Source organism: Aptenodytes patagonicus, chromosome 1 (genome assembly GCF_965638725.1).
Source record: "Aptenodytes patagonicus chromosome 1, bAptPat1.pri.cur, whole genome shotgun sequence".
Classification (NCBI taxonomy): Eukaryota; Metazoa; Chordata; class Aves; order Sphenisciformes; family Spheniscidae; genus Aptenodytes; species Aptenodytes patagonicus.
This window is the reverse complement of record NC_134949.1, coordinates 146,180,167-146,194,553: the sequence shown is the minus strand read 5'-3', so window position 1 is coordinate 146,194,553 and position 14,387 is coordinate 146,180,167. Positions and strand designations below refer to the sequence as shown.

The following is a 14,387-nucleotide window of genomic DNA, read 5'->3' as shown; positions in this document are numbered from 1 at the left end:
ACAGACAAAAAAACTAAGATTTCATCCAACAGCTCAAAGGGAAAGAGAAGGTAATCCAAAAGGAGAAAAACTCCAGAAGAAGGGTGAACCCCATTGATTATAAGTGCTGAAAAAAGGGTGTTAGATAACACTTCAAATAATAATACAGAAGGACTCCGAATGAAGTACTTCCACTGGCAGTTCAGGGGCAAGAACTTCCCTATTGAAGGTAAGCTGATATATCAAGGTGGGACTCAAGGACAACTTAATCAGTCTCAATTATTTTAAAGAGATGGGGGAGATAAAGTCACATAAGGTCAGGCTCAGCAGCACTTTCACATAGCCTAGTGTGAGCCACCAAAGTATATGAATGCAGGTTCTATAAGGTAACACTTGGATTGTTTCCAAAGTCAAGAACCTTATAAGTGCCTGAGACCTCACTTAAGGATTTTACACTCACAGTTATGAAGTCTTCAGGAATATTTTGCAGATCTTCCTATCAGAAGATATCCTATCTTCTTTAATTAGAAGCAAGTATGTGAGCTATAGAAAGCAAGTTCACGGCACATGACATTAGATCAATTTAATGTTCAATTTTTCATTATTTATAGATCAATTAATATTTGTTCTATAAAATCGGCAAGGTTTAGATGAAAACTTCCAAAACCAGTCACATACATTTTCACATACTACCTCATTGTGAAAATTATTGCAATACCTAAAGCTTCAGATTCTGAAAAATGCAACCAGCTATGGAGGTACTTTAAAAAGTTACAAAAGTGTAGTTACAGATATCCAATACCGAAAATTTTGTTTGTGCTCTTTCAAAAGAAGTAATTTTATGCAGATTTCTATAGCTTCTAGAAATATGTACGTAATTCATTTTATCATCTTCGATAAGCACTATGACACATGAAAATTTTCGTAAGAAAATTAAAGACAAGGATCTTATTTCTCATGTAGGTTTACATCAATATAACCATTTGTCTCATTCAGAAGATTTACAGCAGACGGGTTGGGCAGAAAGCATCTAACCTGTGTCCCCCTTATTTCATTCCTTCCCCAAAATTATTCCAAATTTCTTGAAACATTTAGGAATCTTGGGGAAGTCCAAGCAGTCTCCTGACTGCCTTTTTGCCTCCTAAGGGTCACAACTCATCATGAAACAAAGAGGTTCACCAAAAACTATGTTAAAAGTTGTGACAGAACTCAAAGTATTTAGAGGCTGAAACATACTACAAGTCCTCTGAAAGGAAGTGTAAGTTATGAAAATCGTCAAGGTGGTGTCCCTTTTATGCCTCTGTACTAGAAGACACTTAAGAGTATATTCGGTTTAATTTTATACATAATTATGGCTTTCATCACAGCTGAAAGATTACCGAAATACAACACATTCTTGCTATGCAACTTTTTTAAATAGAAGAAATCACATCCACTTTGTAGCATAACAGTAACTAGGGGAATGGAAACACTACACAAAGAATATTTATCAGTGCAAGGGATGCCTCATATATAGTGATAAAAATAAATTATACCAGCATGCATAAACTCTTCATGTAAGTATATTTTATATATAAGCACACAAAATGCCATAATTTATGTCTGCTATTTTATTTGAATCCAGAAAGTGACAAAGTATTTCTCTGGAGCTGTACTTTACAACAGATAAATTTAATAACAGCAAGGAGTAGGTTTATACCTTGAGTGTCTCAATCTTGGCAGACTTACGTCCAAGAATTATGGATCCTTTATAATTACTTTCCCAGTATGAGGTACAGTTCATAATCCAGAGTATTTTTAATGCTTCTTCACTGTATGAACCCCAGGAGTTTGGAGAACTAAACATGACACAGAAGCTCAATTTGTATTGGTTTTGCCTGTTTGGAATGTTATAGAAAGGCAATTTCTAAATATAGACAGGATAGCATCTGAGAAAAATGTCTTTAGTTCCTAGAATACTGTCCAAAGCTAAAGCACCTATCCTGTAAATACCTGTGCATAATAAATTCACTTAAAACTGATACAGAAACCTTACGTATCCATATCAATGCCTACATATTTATACTGCTTACCTAGACTGTCCTGCACAGATGAGTATCCTCTGTAAAGCAGATTTCCAAATTATGCTAAAAAGAAGCAGTAACTAAAAAAGCTTTCCTGAAACTTCTAAATAAGAATGAAATTAAAATAATTGATTCTGGATTAAAAAAAAAAAACAAAAAACCCCACAACCCCAGGCTATTTGAGACTCCAGTAGTGAAACTGAAAATGAAACTGAAATAACTCACTTAATCACTGTTTTGCGTAGCATATTGAGAGCGCAGATGAAACAAACAGAAACCAAAGGCTCTAAAATGCTTGAAATTATTCATGATAGTGTGAGTAAAGTCGTTTTTGTTTTAAACCACGATAACTGAATTGCCTTCACCTGTTATAGGCGTGAAGGAGGGAAAAGTGCACATTTCTTGGGAACAGAGTTAACTCATTAGACTTCACAGTGGTCTTTCCAGAAACTGCAACAATTTGGGTTTTGCAGAAGGCAGGCACATGCCTCAAGCTCACGCCTTTTAAGAATTCACCCACATCCAAAGCTGCTTCATGTGCGATTATCCAAATAGACTATTTCAAAAACCAAGTCACATACAAAAATACTCCATTATTCTACAGGAGACATGCGGCAGAAGGCCCTGATTCAGCAAATAGTTAAGAGCAGACTTAAATACTGTTCTAGTCATACTGACTATTCAAACCTCAAGATCCAATCTAGCTGTAGCATGAGGGACCGACAGATTTCAGAGTAACCCTGCAAACCTGAAAGTCTACCGATACAAAAATTGGGAGATGACTATCACAGTGCTTTCCAGACTTTTCAGTTGGAGACTGAAACTCTAAATGCTTAAAAATGCTCTCCTGTACCCTGCACAGCACAAGCAACCCCCAGGGTAAGGGACTTGCCGTTCTCGGCCGCCTCCTGCAGACCTCCAGGCGCCGGGGCAGCGTCACGGCCCTTCGGCTCCTCCGGGTCTGCAAACGGGAAACCCGTTCTCCACACCCGCTTTTCCTAGCTTTTAACCCCAATTTACCCCCCACCTCCCTCCCCACAGCCACCCTAACCTCGTTCAGTCCTCCACCGTTAAGGGTAAGCGCCCTTTTCAATCTTAGCCCCGGATCTTTTAATTCAGGCGAAATTTGCCCACGAAAGGCAGAGGGTGGCGGGAGGAGGAGAAGGAAATAAATCGTTTCCTGTCGCTTTAATCCCTTCAGCCGGGTTTAAGCAACGCCGCCCGGGGCGCCCTGGCTGCCCGCCCGGAGCGAGGCGACCGTGGAGGAGCGGCCGCAGGGGGCAGGCCGCCCGGCCCGCTCCGCTCCCCCTGGCCTCAGGAGGCGCCTCGGCGGAGGGGAGGGGGTGCCCGCCGCCAGCTACGGCCCCTTGTCGCCCGGACGGCCGGGCCGAGCCTCGCGGTGCTGTGGGACCAGCCAGCGCGGGGCGGGGACCAGGCCGCGGCAGGGGAGAGGGGCGAAGGCTACACACCCAGCAGGAGGCCGTCCATGTCAAAGATCAGGTGAGTGACCGGCCGCAGCGCGGCCGCGGAGGAGGAAGCGGACATGGCGAGGCCAGAGCAGCCGGCGGCCCGCGTGGCAACGGCGCAAGCGCGCTCCGCCGCGGCGGCAGGAGCCAAGGGGGAGCGGTGCCGCCGCGGGGCAAGGCCGGGCCGGGCGCGGCGCGGCGCGGGGGGGGCCGGAGCGGGTGTTGGTGCCGGGAGCGCCGTCGGGCGGGCCGTCGGCTGCCGCGCGGGGGTGGCCGTCAGCCCGCGGGGCGGAGGAGCGTTTGTTGGTTGGTCGGCTTGTCGTTCTTTTTTTAAAACGAAGTCCACTTCTCTTAGCGGGGCTCTTCTCGTGGAGGACTTTCCTTTTTGAATCCCGCTTGGTACTGCTTACGGGAGAGACTGGGGAGTTGCTTGCGTTTTGACGGTTTAGACAGCGTTTCCTCGCAAAGCTTTTGCGTGCCTATGTAGAGATTTGCAAGGGTAGTGTTACTGCTGGATCGTAATTTGAGCCATAAACAGGCGCAAATCTGTGTAAAACCGTGAGGAAAGAGTAAAGTAATGGTGTGTGAACCCATCTCTCAAGGGTTGCTGAGTGCGGGAATAGTTAATTGTTATGGGTGGGTTGTTTTTTTCTGAAACGTTCAAGAAATTGTCAAGTTCAAGAAACAAGCCAGTGTTCTTGAGACGAAGCAAAATCTTCCTGCGCGGACACGCCATCCGATTTTGACTGGGCAGTTGTGAGGGAAGGAGGTAACGTTCCTCATCAGTCTTCCCTTTCTTATTTTTTCATGCAGGTAACTCGCCGTTGGGCATCCAGATCGTTGACATACAAGTTGCAGAAGCAGACATGAAAAGAGCTGTATCAGGCTCCCAAGGTGACATACGGGCTTGAAGATTGCTGCTGCTTTGCAGCTCTGTGTGAAGGCAGTGGTTAGCTGCGGCTTTGCGTAAGGGAAGTCCTGTCTCTTTTGTCTGTAGGTAGGCCTCTCAGCAATTCATTTTTTTTCTGACGGTACCTTCATTTGAATTGGCAATACTCCACTATTTTAGCAAGTTAGTGGTGGTTTTTAAAGCCCTAACTGTAGGTGTCGTACAGTCATATTTGATTTTTAATTTAGTCCCCCTACGCATCTCGCCTACCCTCAAAACCTATCCCTTACAAGAACCCTCACCCTACATTTGTGAGAAATACAAAGTCCTCATACCTTCTCCTGTCTTGGAAATAAGAAGACAAATAAAACATCCTTGGCCTTTACCTTTTTAGTAATAAAACTTGACTTTCAAACAAAGTTTTTTGACTTTTGGGTTGGTTTTCTGTTTTTTTTTTAACTTGTCACATTTTTTAATGATTATGTTTGATAATGCTGCTTAGGCTCTGCCTGTGGAGGCTAGGAAAAAGACTGTGCGCAGTGCCTTAAATGTCTTTTAAAAACGTCATGTGTGGTCATGACATGCATCTGTTAGCTCTTGCATAGATTTAAAAAAATGGGTCCTGTGCTTCCAGATCAAATTTTTCCTTGTAACCTTACAATGTGAGTGTTAAGAATGCCCACAGCTGTTTTGTTTCTGCAGTAAACATTGTGCAACAAGTCAATGTTCCAACTTTGCTTCAGACAGAAAATGTGTTAGTTTCCTTAGTAGTTCACTTAGGTGGGAGCATAGCTAGAATCAAAAGAAAGGTCAAATCCTAAACACAGTATGTCGAAAAAAGTGTTAATCTGTTAAAAGGGAAAAAAAAATCATTATAGTAATTTCAATATTTATAATAGTAATATTCTGCTGTTCTAAGAAAGAATGTGTTTCTGCTGTAAGAGTGTATTCTGTTGTGGCAAAAATTTCAAGAGGGTGAGTAATGAGGTTGTACGGCAGTTGTACCTGAGGTGGATTTATCCACTTTCTAATTATCAAATATTCTAAAAAAATCTGTCTTTAATTGTATTTGCTGGCATAGTGACACCTGTACTTGTTAACAAGAAAAAGCTACATCAGTTAGGTATCTTGATTCATTGTTCTAATTAGAGAAAAGCGTAAGTATTTTGATCACAACTCCACCTCCTCCACCCTCCTCAAACGGGGAGATACTTACTCTTTTTAGCGTGTAAACCACCAGTTCATCTCAGAAAACATAAGGCTTATGCAAAACTTTGGAGTATTTAAAGTGGAAATAAATCCTAAAGACAACCTTTATGAAAAAACCCCACAAAATTAAAGCATAATACACAAGATGAACCTTCTTAGGGTTAAGTGGTCTGTGTTACAAATCTTACTGTGCACATTTCAAGACAGTCAGGTTACCTGACATGCTGATGACCTCAATTTGCTTTGCTCTGCTCTGGCTTATCAGTGATAATCAGTGTAATGTTAGCTTACTTGATGCTTCAAAGCTACATTCAAACAGAGGAAAATCTTCCCAATATAGACAAATGTTTAGGTTTATTCAGCATGACTAAGTCTTCTTACTAACAGAATTAAATGGGATGAAAGTCCAAGCAGAACTTTTAATTCATGGTGGGCCATAGTTTTCTAGATGCACAAGTAAATGAAAATGCTGATCTAAGTTTTATTCGACCTGTCTTAAATATTTGTCTCAAACATCTCAGCAGTAGTATTTGGGTGGTTTTTTTTTAAGAAGGAGGGAAAAGTTGAGATTGAGAATTGTGCAATTGATTTTTTTTTTTTATTTGCTACTTTTTTTTAAATTATTTATTTTAAGCCTGTTTCAAATGATGAGGACTTTATTTTAATAACTTTTGAGTTGTGGGAAGCATACTGTGGTGGAGGTACAGTAACCATGAAAACCAGTAGTTAACTATATGCCTACGAACCTGATGTCTGCTTATTGAGAAGGGTGATCTTGGGTTACTGAGATGTAATCATGCAAGTAGACTTGAATCCTGCAAAGTCTGAAGAACACAGTTAACTTCATGTACGTTTTTTAATTAATTTAACCTGCTATCTGAGCACATACCAAAGCAGATGAATAAATCTTTGCCGAGTTCTAAATTTTATGGTGTTACATGGTACATACACATGCTGGATGTCTAGGTTTTTGAACAACTGTAAATTAGCTGTCTATAGGTAGTCCTTCTTACCGCAAAGAAGTCTATTTTCTCTGGCTTTGTAATAATATGTTAAAATAACTTTGTTCTTATTGTTCTTGCCTGTGAGATAAGGTGCAAATACTCAGGTGCGTATCCATGGGGTTATTAAGTATGCAACACAATGTTTTACATACACAGTCCTCATAACTTTTTTTTAACCTTTATATGTTTGTTTGAGTTTTCTTTACCTTGAAGCTATAACCTTTTCCGCATCACTGAAAGTTACATGCTAAGTTCTTTTCCTGGAGAGTAAAAGCTCCAGAAGATAAGCTTAAGTGTTTTCTTAGGTAATACACTCGACTCAAAAATTGCAGTTTCCTATTTCACTACTTCATATTGTGCTCGAAACATGGATTCACTTACATATTTTTATACCATTGATAGGAGCATCATGCGCTATGTGTTTCACACAGAAATGACTGACTTTATTTTTCTTGTTCTGCAGGCGCCTCGGCAAAGAGGATAAACAGATTATAATCCATTTTGGTTTTAATATTGAAAAAGAATCTAAAGACTTGAATAAATCCAGTAATTTAAAAGCTTTTACAATGATTTACATGAATAGCTGTTAAACCCACTACTAGTAACAAATTACTCAGAATAACTTAGAGTTAAATGTAATTTAATTCAGGTATCAGCTGAGATTCACAACAGTTGCTATAGTGAAGCCTGTAAGCCCTCAGAAAATGAAACCCCTCCTAGTGCTGAATGTCACCAAATGAGCTTTTCACCCTAAGAATATGAATTAAATGAATTTTACTGTTTCAGTTCATGTTTTTATGGTTGCAAAAGGGAAAATGAGCACATGTCTTAAGGCAATGAAATAATACCATAAACCTGCTGATCTAAGTCATGTTTTATTGATTACATAAGTCAAAAGGGAGTATATCCCCTTTAATGAATCATACGGATCTTCTTACAGCCAAGCAAGTAGGGGGGGAGAGCCATCCATTTTCTGGATTTTGATATTTGCCACCAATTACAAGGAGTTAGTTACAAAGGCAAGAAAGAGGATGTGTTATGCTTCAAGAGAACAAAGTGAAGAAGATACATGCTGGTAATCTATAAATTTAGATGAGGCACTATAAAAAGGTTCTTAAGCAGCAATGAGGGGTGAAATTCTACAAAAGCCAAGCAAGCACACGAGGGAATAAGGGATCTAAGATATTTTTAGATGTCAATTGCTGTATTTATTGATGGGATTGTACAACAGAATGAACGGTTTCTGAAGCTGGGAAATAAAGGTTTACTGCCGTGCTTCAGGACCTTTTTTTGTTTCCATTAAAGTCAGTGAGAATCATTTTCTCTCCTCTATGGCTTGTGAATTAGCTTTTTAACATCATTTTTGGTCTTCCAGTAAAGTACTGGCTGCACACAGGCAAAGTGTTCAGGTGGTTAAGCAGTGCCATTGTAATTGAAATCCTGAAGTGCTTAACGGGTGGGTCCTGCTTAGCCTTAAACTATCAAAGATTAGGGCAGAAGGGATTGCATTCCCAGATAAGATCTGAAGTGTTGTATCTTGTTTTGCTTTTCCTGTGTGATAGGGGCTTCCTCTGTAGGATCATTTGCAACTTATTTCTTTATCTAACTTTCCATTATTGCAGGAGCCTAAAATACTGGTTATGCTTTTGGTTTTCTTTCTTGTTTGCATGTGAATTTTATGGCTATGTTTTTTTCATTTTACTACAGTTTGATTGTTACAGATTATAGGAAAAATTTTGTATTTGTAGTGTCATGTGGAATACACATTCTGTCAATCTTCCTGAGCAAGATATCTATCACTTGGTTGCTGGCAATAAGGGTGGAACTGAATGTAGTCACCCTTTCAGTGGTCCCTTTCAGTCTCATGTTCCTAAGCTCAACCTCTTCAAAGGCTGCAGTAATTATATTTTCAGATGGAAAAGAGAGAGGAGGAATTGTGATTCTCTGGGTCACAAGGTCTCTGAGCCACTGATCTGTAATGCTCCAGATTCAGATTTTATATGTGTATTCCCCTCTCAGCATGCAACAAGCTGGAGAGTTGAATCTCCGGAGCTCAGACATTCTGCCTGCTTTATGGGTGCATGCACTTACAGTTTTGTATCTACCCAGAGAGTCAAGCAGAGATAAATGAGCTCGCTGACACTCAGCCCAGAATGTCTACATGATCAGGGTAAACATGCTGTCAGCCTGAGTAGTGCAGGGAGACTGTTGGAGGGCAGCTGTTGTACAGTACCACAACCTTTTGGGTTTTTGCAGTGCTTCTAGCAGTCTTGGGTGTCTAGATCTATCTAGCCAGAGAAGCCATAACATTGTACTGGAACATACGACGTTGCAACTCTGATCATGAAGCAGAAATGGTGGGAAAGGAAGAGGAGAGGGGGCAGTGCCAAGCAGAGTTAGCCAGCTGCTTCTTTAGTCACTATTGCAGCTGAGTTATATTAGCTATATAGGCTGTTCTTGACTAGGGGAGTTAGGACTCTTCCTTGGCTGCAGGAGTTAGTGTACCTCCCAACCAAGTCATAATTCCCTTTTGGGAATTCCTCTCTTCCCTCCTGAAGCTACTGCCCTCTCTTCCTCCCTACGTGTGCAAACACGCACTTGTAGTATACAGTTGCGGACAGCCAATATCAAATATGCTTAGTGAGCACTAGTCTGTAGGGCACTGACTAATTTTTGGGTGAGGAAGTAGTCCCTTCCTTAGGTTGTCCACCTACTTTAAGCATATGTTTACATGCCTTGAGGAATTAGGTTCAGTGTGTTGTAACAAAATATATGAGAAAATAACGTAGCCTTATTTCTTATTTTATACTTTGAACTAAAATGTCCTTAGCAGAAGATCAGTAACAGATACTTGTTTTCATAAAACATTTGTAAAACAAGAAACACCACTCTTAAATTCTGATACAGTAGATATTAGGGATACCTACAAGGAAGCATTGTAGTCCCAGTGCTGTCAAGCCAGTGAGAATCTGATTTTTTTTAATTATTTTTTTCTCTGAAGCCAGCTAGCTCCACCTACTAAGTGCATCTTAAACATTTATTTCATCTTGGGTTCTGTAAGATGAATGATCGCTCACAGTGACACTGCAGAATTGAAAGATTCTTAGATTTCCATTTCATGTGCTTACATATAGGTAAGAGCAGAAGAGATGTTCAAGATCTTGATGAATTCTTTGCATTGAGACAGAATTGTATATGCTTAAAATGTCTGTCCAGACGTTATGCCTAAAATTTTCTAAACCTTTCAGTGAATCTTTTGCTCTGCTAGGATATCCCATGTTCTTCCTCTACTCTACTTTTTTTTTTTTTTTTTTAATAAACTTCATTCCTTTAACCTTTCCTCATAATTTATGCTTTCTGAAGCTTTTAGCATTTTGATTGCTCTTCAGGATTCTAGTTTTTCTGTGGGTTTGTAGCTGTGGGTTTTATAAGTGACAAATAGACAGGCCATCTTCTACTAGTAGACTGCCTTCTTAGTCCCAGATACAGAATTCCTTTGAATTAATATAAGAATTACCATTTTTTGCCATAGTTTTATTTTGTTCAGTAATGAATGATTGTATTTCTTACAAATATTTTTTACTACCGCTGCTTAGTCAGGTTGTTCCCCATTTTGTACCAAGCCAAAAGCTGAAAACTTTCGTTGCCACTTGTCCAATTTAAAATTTTCTTTATGGATCACTTCTAGCTGTATCCTCATTAATTAAGAATAGTCAGTATTATACTTCACTGAAAGAGATCAGTGGCAACACATCTAGCCCATGAAGAGCTTAATACTTCTTCATACAGTTTGAAAGATTTTTCTGCATTTTTAAGTATGAAAAATAGTCGATTACCTTGCAAGCCTGATGAGGCAGCTATCTGCAAGAAGCTGTGTTACAGAATGAATTGTTGTATCACTGTTTCAAAAATGTTGCATGTGTCACTTAAACCAGTGGCTGCTACAAGCAATAGGGAATGAGTATTATATTAATGACCACGTTTGACAACCTGGCTCCGTAATCTTTTTTTCACTGACTTTTCTTTTTTTAGGCCAACAATTATGCTCTCATCTGGAAAAATAAGACTAATGCAATTTTCCAAAAGCTATTAACAAGACTTCTAATATTAAGATGGCTGTATATCCTAATTAAGTAGGATGTGCCATCCAGAGACTAGCCACCTTGTGTTGTGGTCATGAAATGACGTAGGGTTAGGCTGTATTCTTGAGTTGCAGAGCTCAGAGGAAAGCCTACGTGCTTCAGGAAGCATAGAGCTTCACTCAGTAGATGGCACTCTTGTCACTAAATCTCTACCAGCGTCTTCCGGGCTGGTGTCTGCACTAAAGCTTTTTAAAGTTGGTAGAAATATAGTAAACCCTTGCCCACCTTTTCAATTTTTAAATATATTTAGCTGGGTTATTGTTGCTTCTTGAAGGACCTACAAAGGGTGGGGACCTGCAAGTTCATCTGCTTTTTCCAACTTCATGACATCCAGCAAATATAATAAAATGCATTATGTAGTAGATCCAATGAAATGTATTTTTCCTGTCTGTTCAAGCCCATCTTTCCTTAAAGATCCTGTTCTGTGTGTGACTTGAGGTAGTTTAGACAAGTAGTATTTGAGAGTCAGAAACTATGGCTATAGCAACTACAGAACCAGGATCTTTATTCTTACGTGGCATATGTTCATCGAGCTAAATTCCTATATGTAAGTCTTAATGAAAGTTAAGCACAGCCATGAAGAAAAAATACCAAAATCATTAGACCATGTCACTGAGTTCCATACATAAAAGCCATTGTGACTTCCTCAGAACTGCACGAAGTCCTCTGCAATCCACAGATTTCACAAGTTCATATAATGGTTCTCCTACATCCTTCAGGATAACTACATGGCTACAGAATTTTTAGGGTGAAACTTGTCACTGGTGTTTTTGGACTAAGCTGAAGAACGAATGAAGTTTAAACATATTTTTTCACTGAAGATTTGTAGCAGAATAAATATCCTCTAGCATCCAATAATCCAATTTGTATGTAGAAAGTCCCTAGGAACAGCAGAGATGTATCTTTTAATTCTGGATATGTGTGACACTCAAAAATATCTTCTGAAATTAGCTAAGTTCCTTGGGTCTTACTATGATAAATTAACAGATATCCTTTGTTCCATTTTTAGCTCTTGTTATTGGTGTATTCCTTTTGAATCCCTGTTAAATGCAAGTTTGTATTAGCAGATTTATGTGGAAGCATAAGCATTTAGATGTGCACCAACATTCAGTCAGTCTAAGACAGCAGTGTTCTTTATCATGTTTTGTTTTTACAAAGATGTATGTACTGTACCTGGTAGATGAACAATTAGTGGTGTGGTTAAGTTCGATTCTAAACTTTTAAAGCTTTGGCAGAGATGTTTTGATGAACTGAAACAAAAGGTCTGCCTCACTGCAGCTCTGCCCTTCCACTAGATTCCAATAAATCCAGTCATGCATCCTTCTATCTCCTTTTCTCCCAAACACTACTTAAAAAATAATTTCCTTTACCAATTTGATGAGTTGAACTCTGTTATACATATGAATGTTCATATATAAATAAGTAGATACTGTCTCCCACGTGGTGACCAGAAGACCAAAGTGTCTTAAAAAACAATGTTTCTAATGATTCATGAAAGAAAAAATGAAGTTAGACTCTCTGTTCATATCCATCTGGGGGGGGGGAACCAACCCAAAAAAACAAACCACAAAAACACCTAATGGTCAAAACAGATAATAAAATCCGTTAGACAACATAGATCTGTTCCATATCATTGGAGAATACATTACTGGGTCACCTTATTTACCATAGCCTAAATGCAGCCTCCCTGTTAGCATTTCAGTTTTCAGTCCTACTTACGCTTTGAAGTCGTTGAGTAACTGTCACTTTAGCACCCTTTGGTGATTTCTAATCAAACATGGAGAAGAAACCCAAACAAAGAAAAACCCTCCATTCAGTCTTCATTCAGTGCTCAGGTTTGGATAGGAGAGGATGCTTGTTTTTTCACTCGTTAACGCATCGTAATTTTTTTGCATACTGTTTTAGTTAGAATGGATAGATCTTTTTATGCTGCATTTTGGTTTTCCATATCAAATGCCTTGAATTGTCACGTTAATTAGCACAGACAAGTCTGCTTTTCATTCAATCCATCTATACTTTGGCATGCGTATCCTTGTTTTATCACTACTTTCTTCTAATTTACATGATCACAAGTTTTTGAATTAATGTTGCTTAATAATTTGTTTTAATAAAATTTATTGTAAGTAAATAGTTATTGTTATACATCTCTGAAGAATTGCAGTGTGTGTACATAAGAAACTTGGTGAAGTACAAATATTCTTGTGTTTTGCCAATGGATGTTGCATCTCATCTGTTGTATCTCTCATACTGCTTCCTATGTCTATATGAAGGATTTTTTCTCCATACCTTATAAAATGTGTCTTATCTGAAAACATGACTATCAAAGAGATTAAAAACTATCTGGTTATTTTAGGGAGGTTGAGAAGATTTTTTAAAATTGTCTTTATTTTCACTTGTTAATGCTTTCTTCAAGACAGTAGGTGCAGTTTTTCAAAGGTTTAAAGAAAAATTCAGGAGAAGAGCTCTGAACAAGCTGTACTGATTTCTTGAACCACAGAAAAACATAATTTAAAGTTTGCATTTAGACAGCTGTTCAAAAACATTAGTTTAGTTTGATTCTCCCAGTCATTGTTAGCTTCAGTATTTTGCCTGGAAGAAAAGTAAAATTTTATGTGTAGAATGCAGGTCTTGGATTCTGTTATGTTTCATTGGCATCAGTTGTCACACATCTTTGGACATCTGTCTTTCTCTTCCTGATCAAGTTTCCTTATGAAAAATACATAAATTGGGGTGGAGGGAGGAGAATAATACATAAACTAGCTAGCATTTTGCAAAGTTTAATGAATGTTTTTTTCGTATTGGGATCCTTGGACTTCCTGGGAGCAGTCGTTTTCTGGGGTCACATACAGTTTCTAAGAGACTGCTTAGTGAGCAAACCACGATGGGCTATGGTGTACAGTATTTATGTAGAGAGAATTTCTAAATAGTTCTGTGTCTCATATGGAAAAGTTTGAAAACCGCTGATCTGAGATTATACTGAAAAAGGTGTTTTAATGTGGTTTCTCAGAAGTTGCTATGTAGATATTCTGCAGGAACGCTTACCATGTGTAGCGAAGGCAGAAATGTACCTGAGATTCTGGCACTGCAGTTGTTTTCCAAAAATATGATGCAAAGTCACTAGCATTTGAAAAGCCTAACAGGAGATCTTCAGCAACAAACTAAAACAAGTGTCTTGGTTAGGCGTGTGTATATATGCGTTATGAAAACATGTTGAGATTGTTTCCTACTACTGAAGTAGTTTCTTATTAAGAAATATTACTGATGTTGTATACTAAGAAGTTGTCTTTTTCAGTGTTGTCCTTCTTTCTTCCCCTCCACCCTTCTGTTTCAGTTCATGTGACTGGACTTTGTACCCATTTACTGATAATAAGTGTGCAGCCATCTTGTTTGAAAACTAGAAGCAGAAACTGAAACAATTCTGTGCTGCAATGTAAAATGTCCCTCCTACTCCAAAGTCTATCATTTATATATAGTTTCATTGTAAACATTGAGGTCACATATAGTTGGAATTTATATTCTTTCACAGCTCAAAGCAAATTGTTCATGGCAGGAAATTAGCAATTATGAGAAGTAATAACATGCAGTGTTGTCTTTTCCTCATTAACTTAATGCAATGTATTTCATATAAGAAAGAA

The 14,387-nt window shown here is 38.9% G+C and overlaps 2 protein-coding genes across 7 annotated transcripts in view; one reads left to right on the top strand and one right to left on the bottom strand.

Annotated features, from left to right (window-relative positions):
• Positions 1-3,620, bottom strand: part of PUDP (pseudouridine 5'-phosphatase) — an 89,342-nt gene extending 85,722 nt beyond the window's left edge. For all 3 annotated transcript variants that reach the window (XM_076358009.1, XM_076358025.1, XM_076358017.1), the window contains exon 1: positions 3,512-3,620. In XM_076358009.1, coding sequence (XP_076214124.1) covers positions 3,512-3,587 — 76 coding nt within the window. In that variant the 5' untranslated portion in view covers positions 3,588-3,620. The remainder of the gene's footprint in view (positions 1-3,511) is intronic.
• STS (steroid sulfatase) overlaps positions 3,092-14,387 on the top strand; it is a 124,858-nt gene continuing 113,562 nt past the window's right edge. Inside the window, exons 1-3 of one of the 4 annotated variants that reach the window (XM_076357989.1) lie at positions 3,092-3,118; positions 3,244-3,542; positions 4,322-4,402. The gene's annotated coding sequence lies outside the window, so the exon portion shown is untranslated. Of the gene's footprint in view, positions 3,119-3,243; positions 3,543-3,864; positions 3,908-4,321; positions 4,506-14,387 lie in introns of those variants that run through there. The other 3 variants (XM_076357973.1, XM_076357981.1, XM_076357997.1) reach the window with 3 other exon arrangements.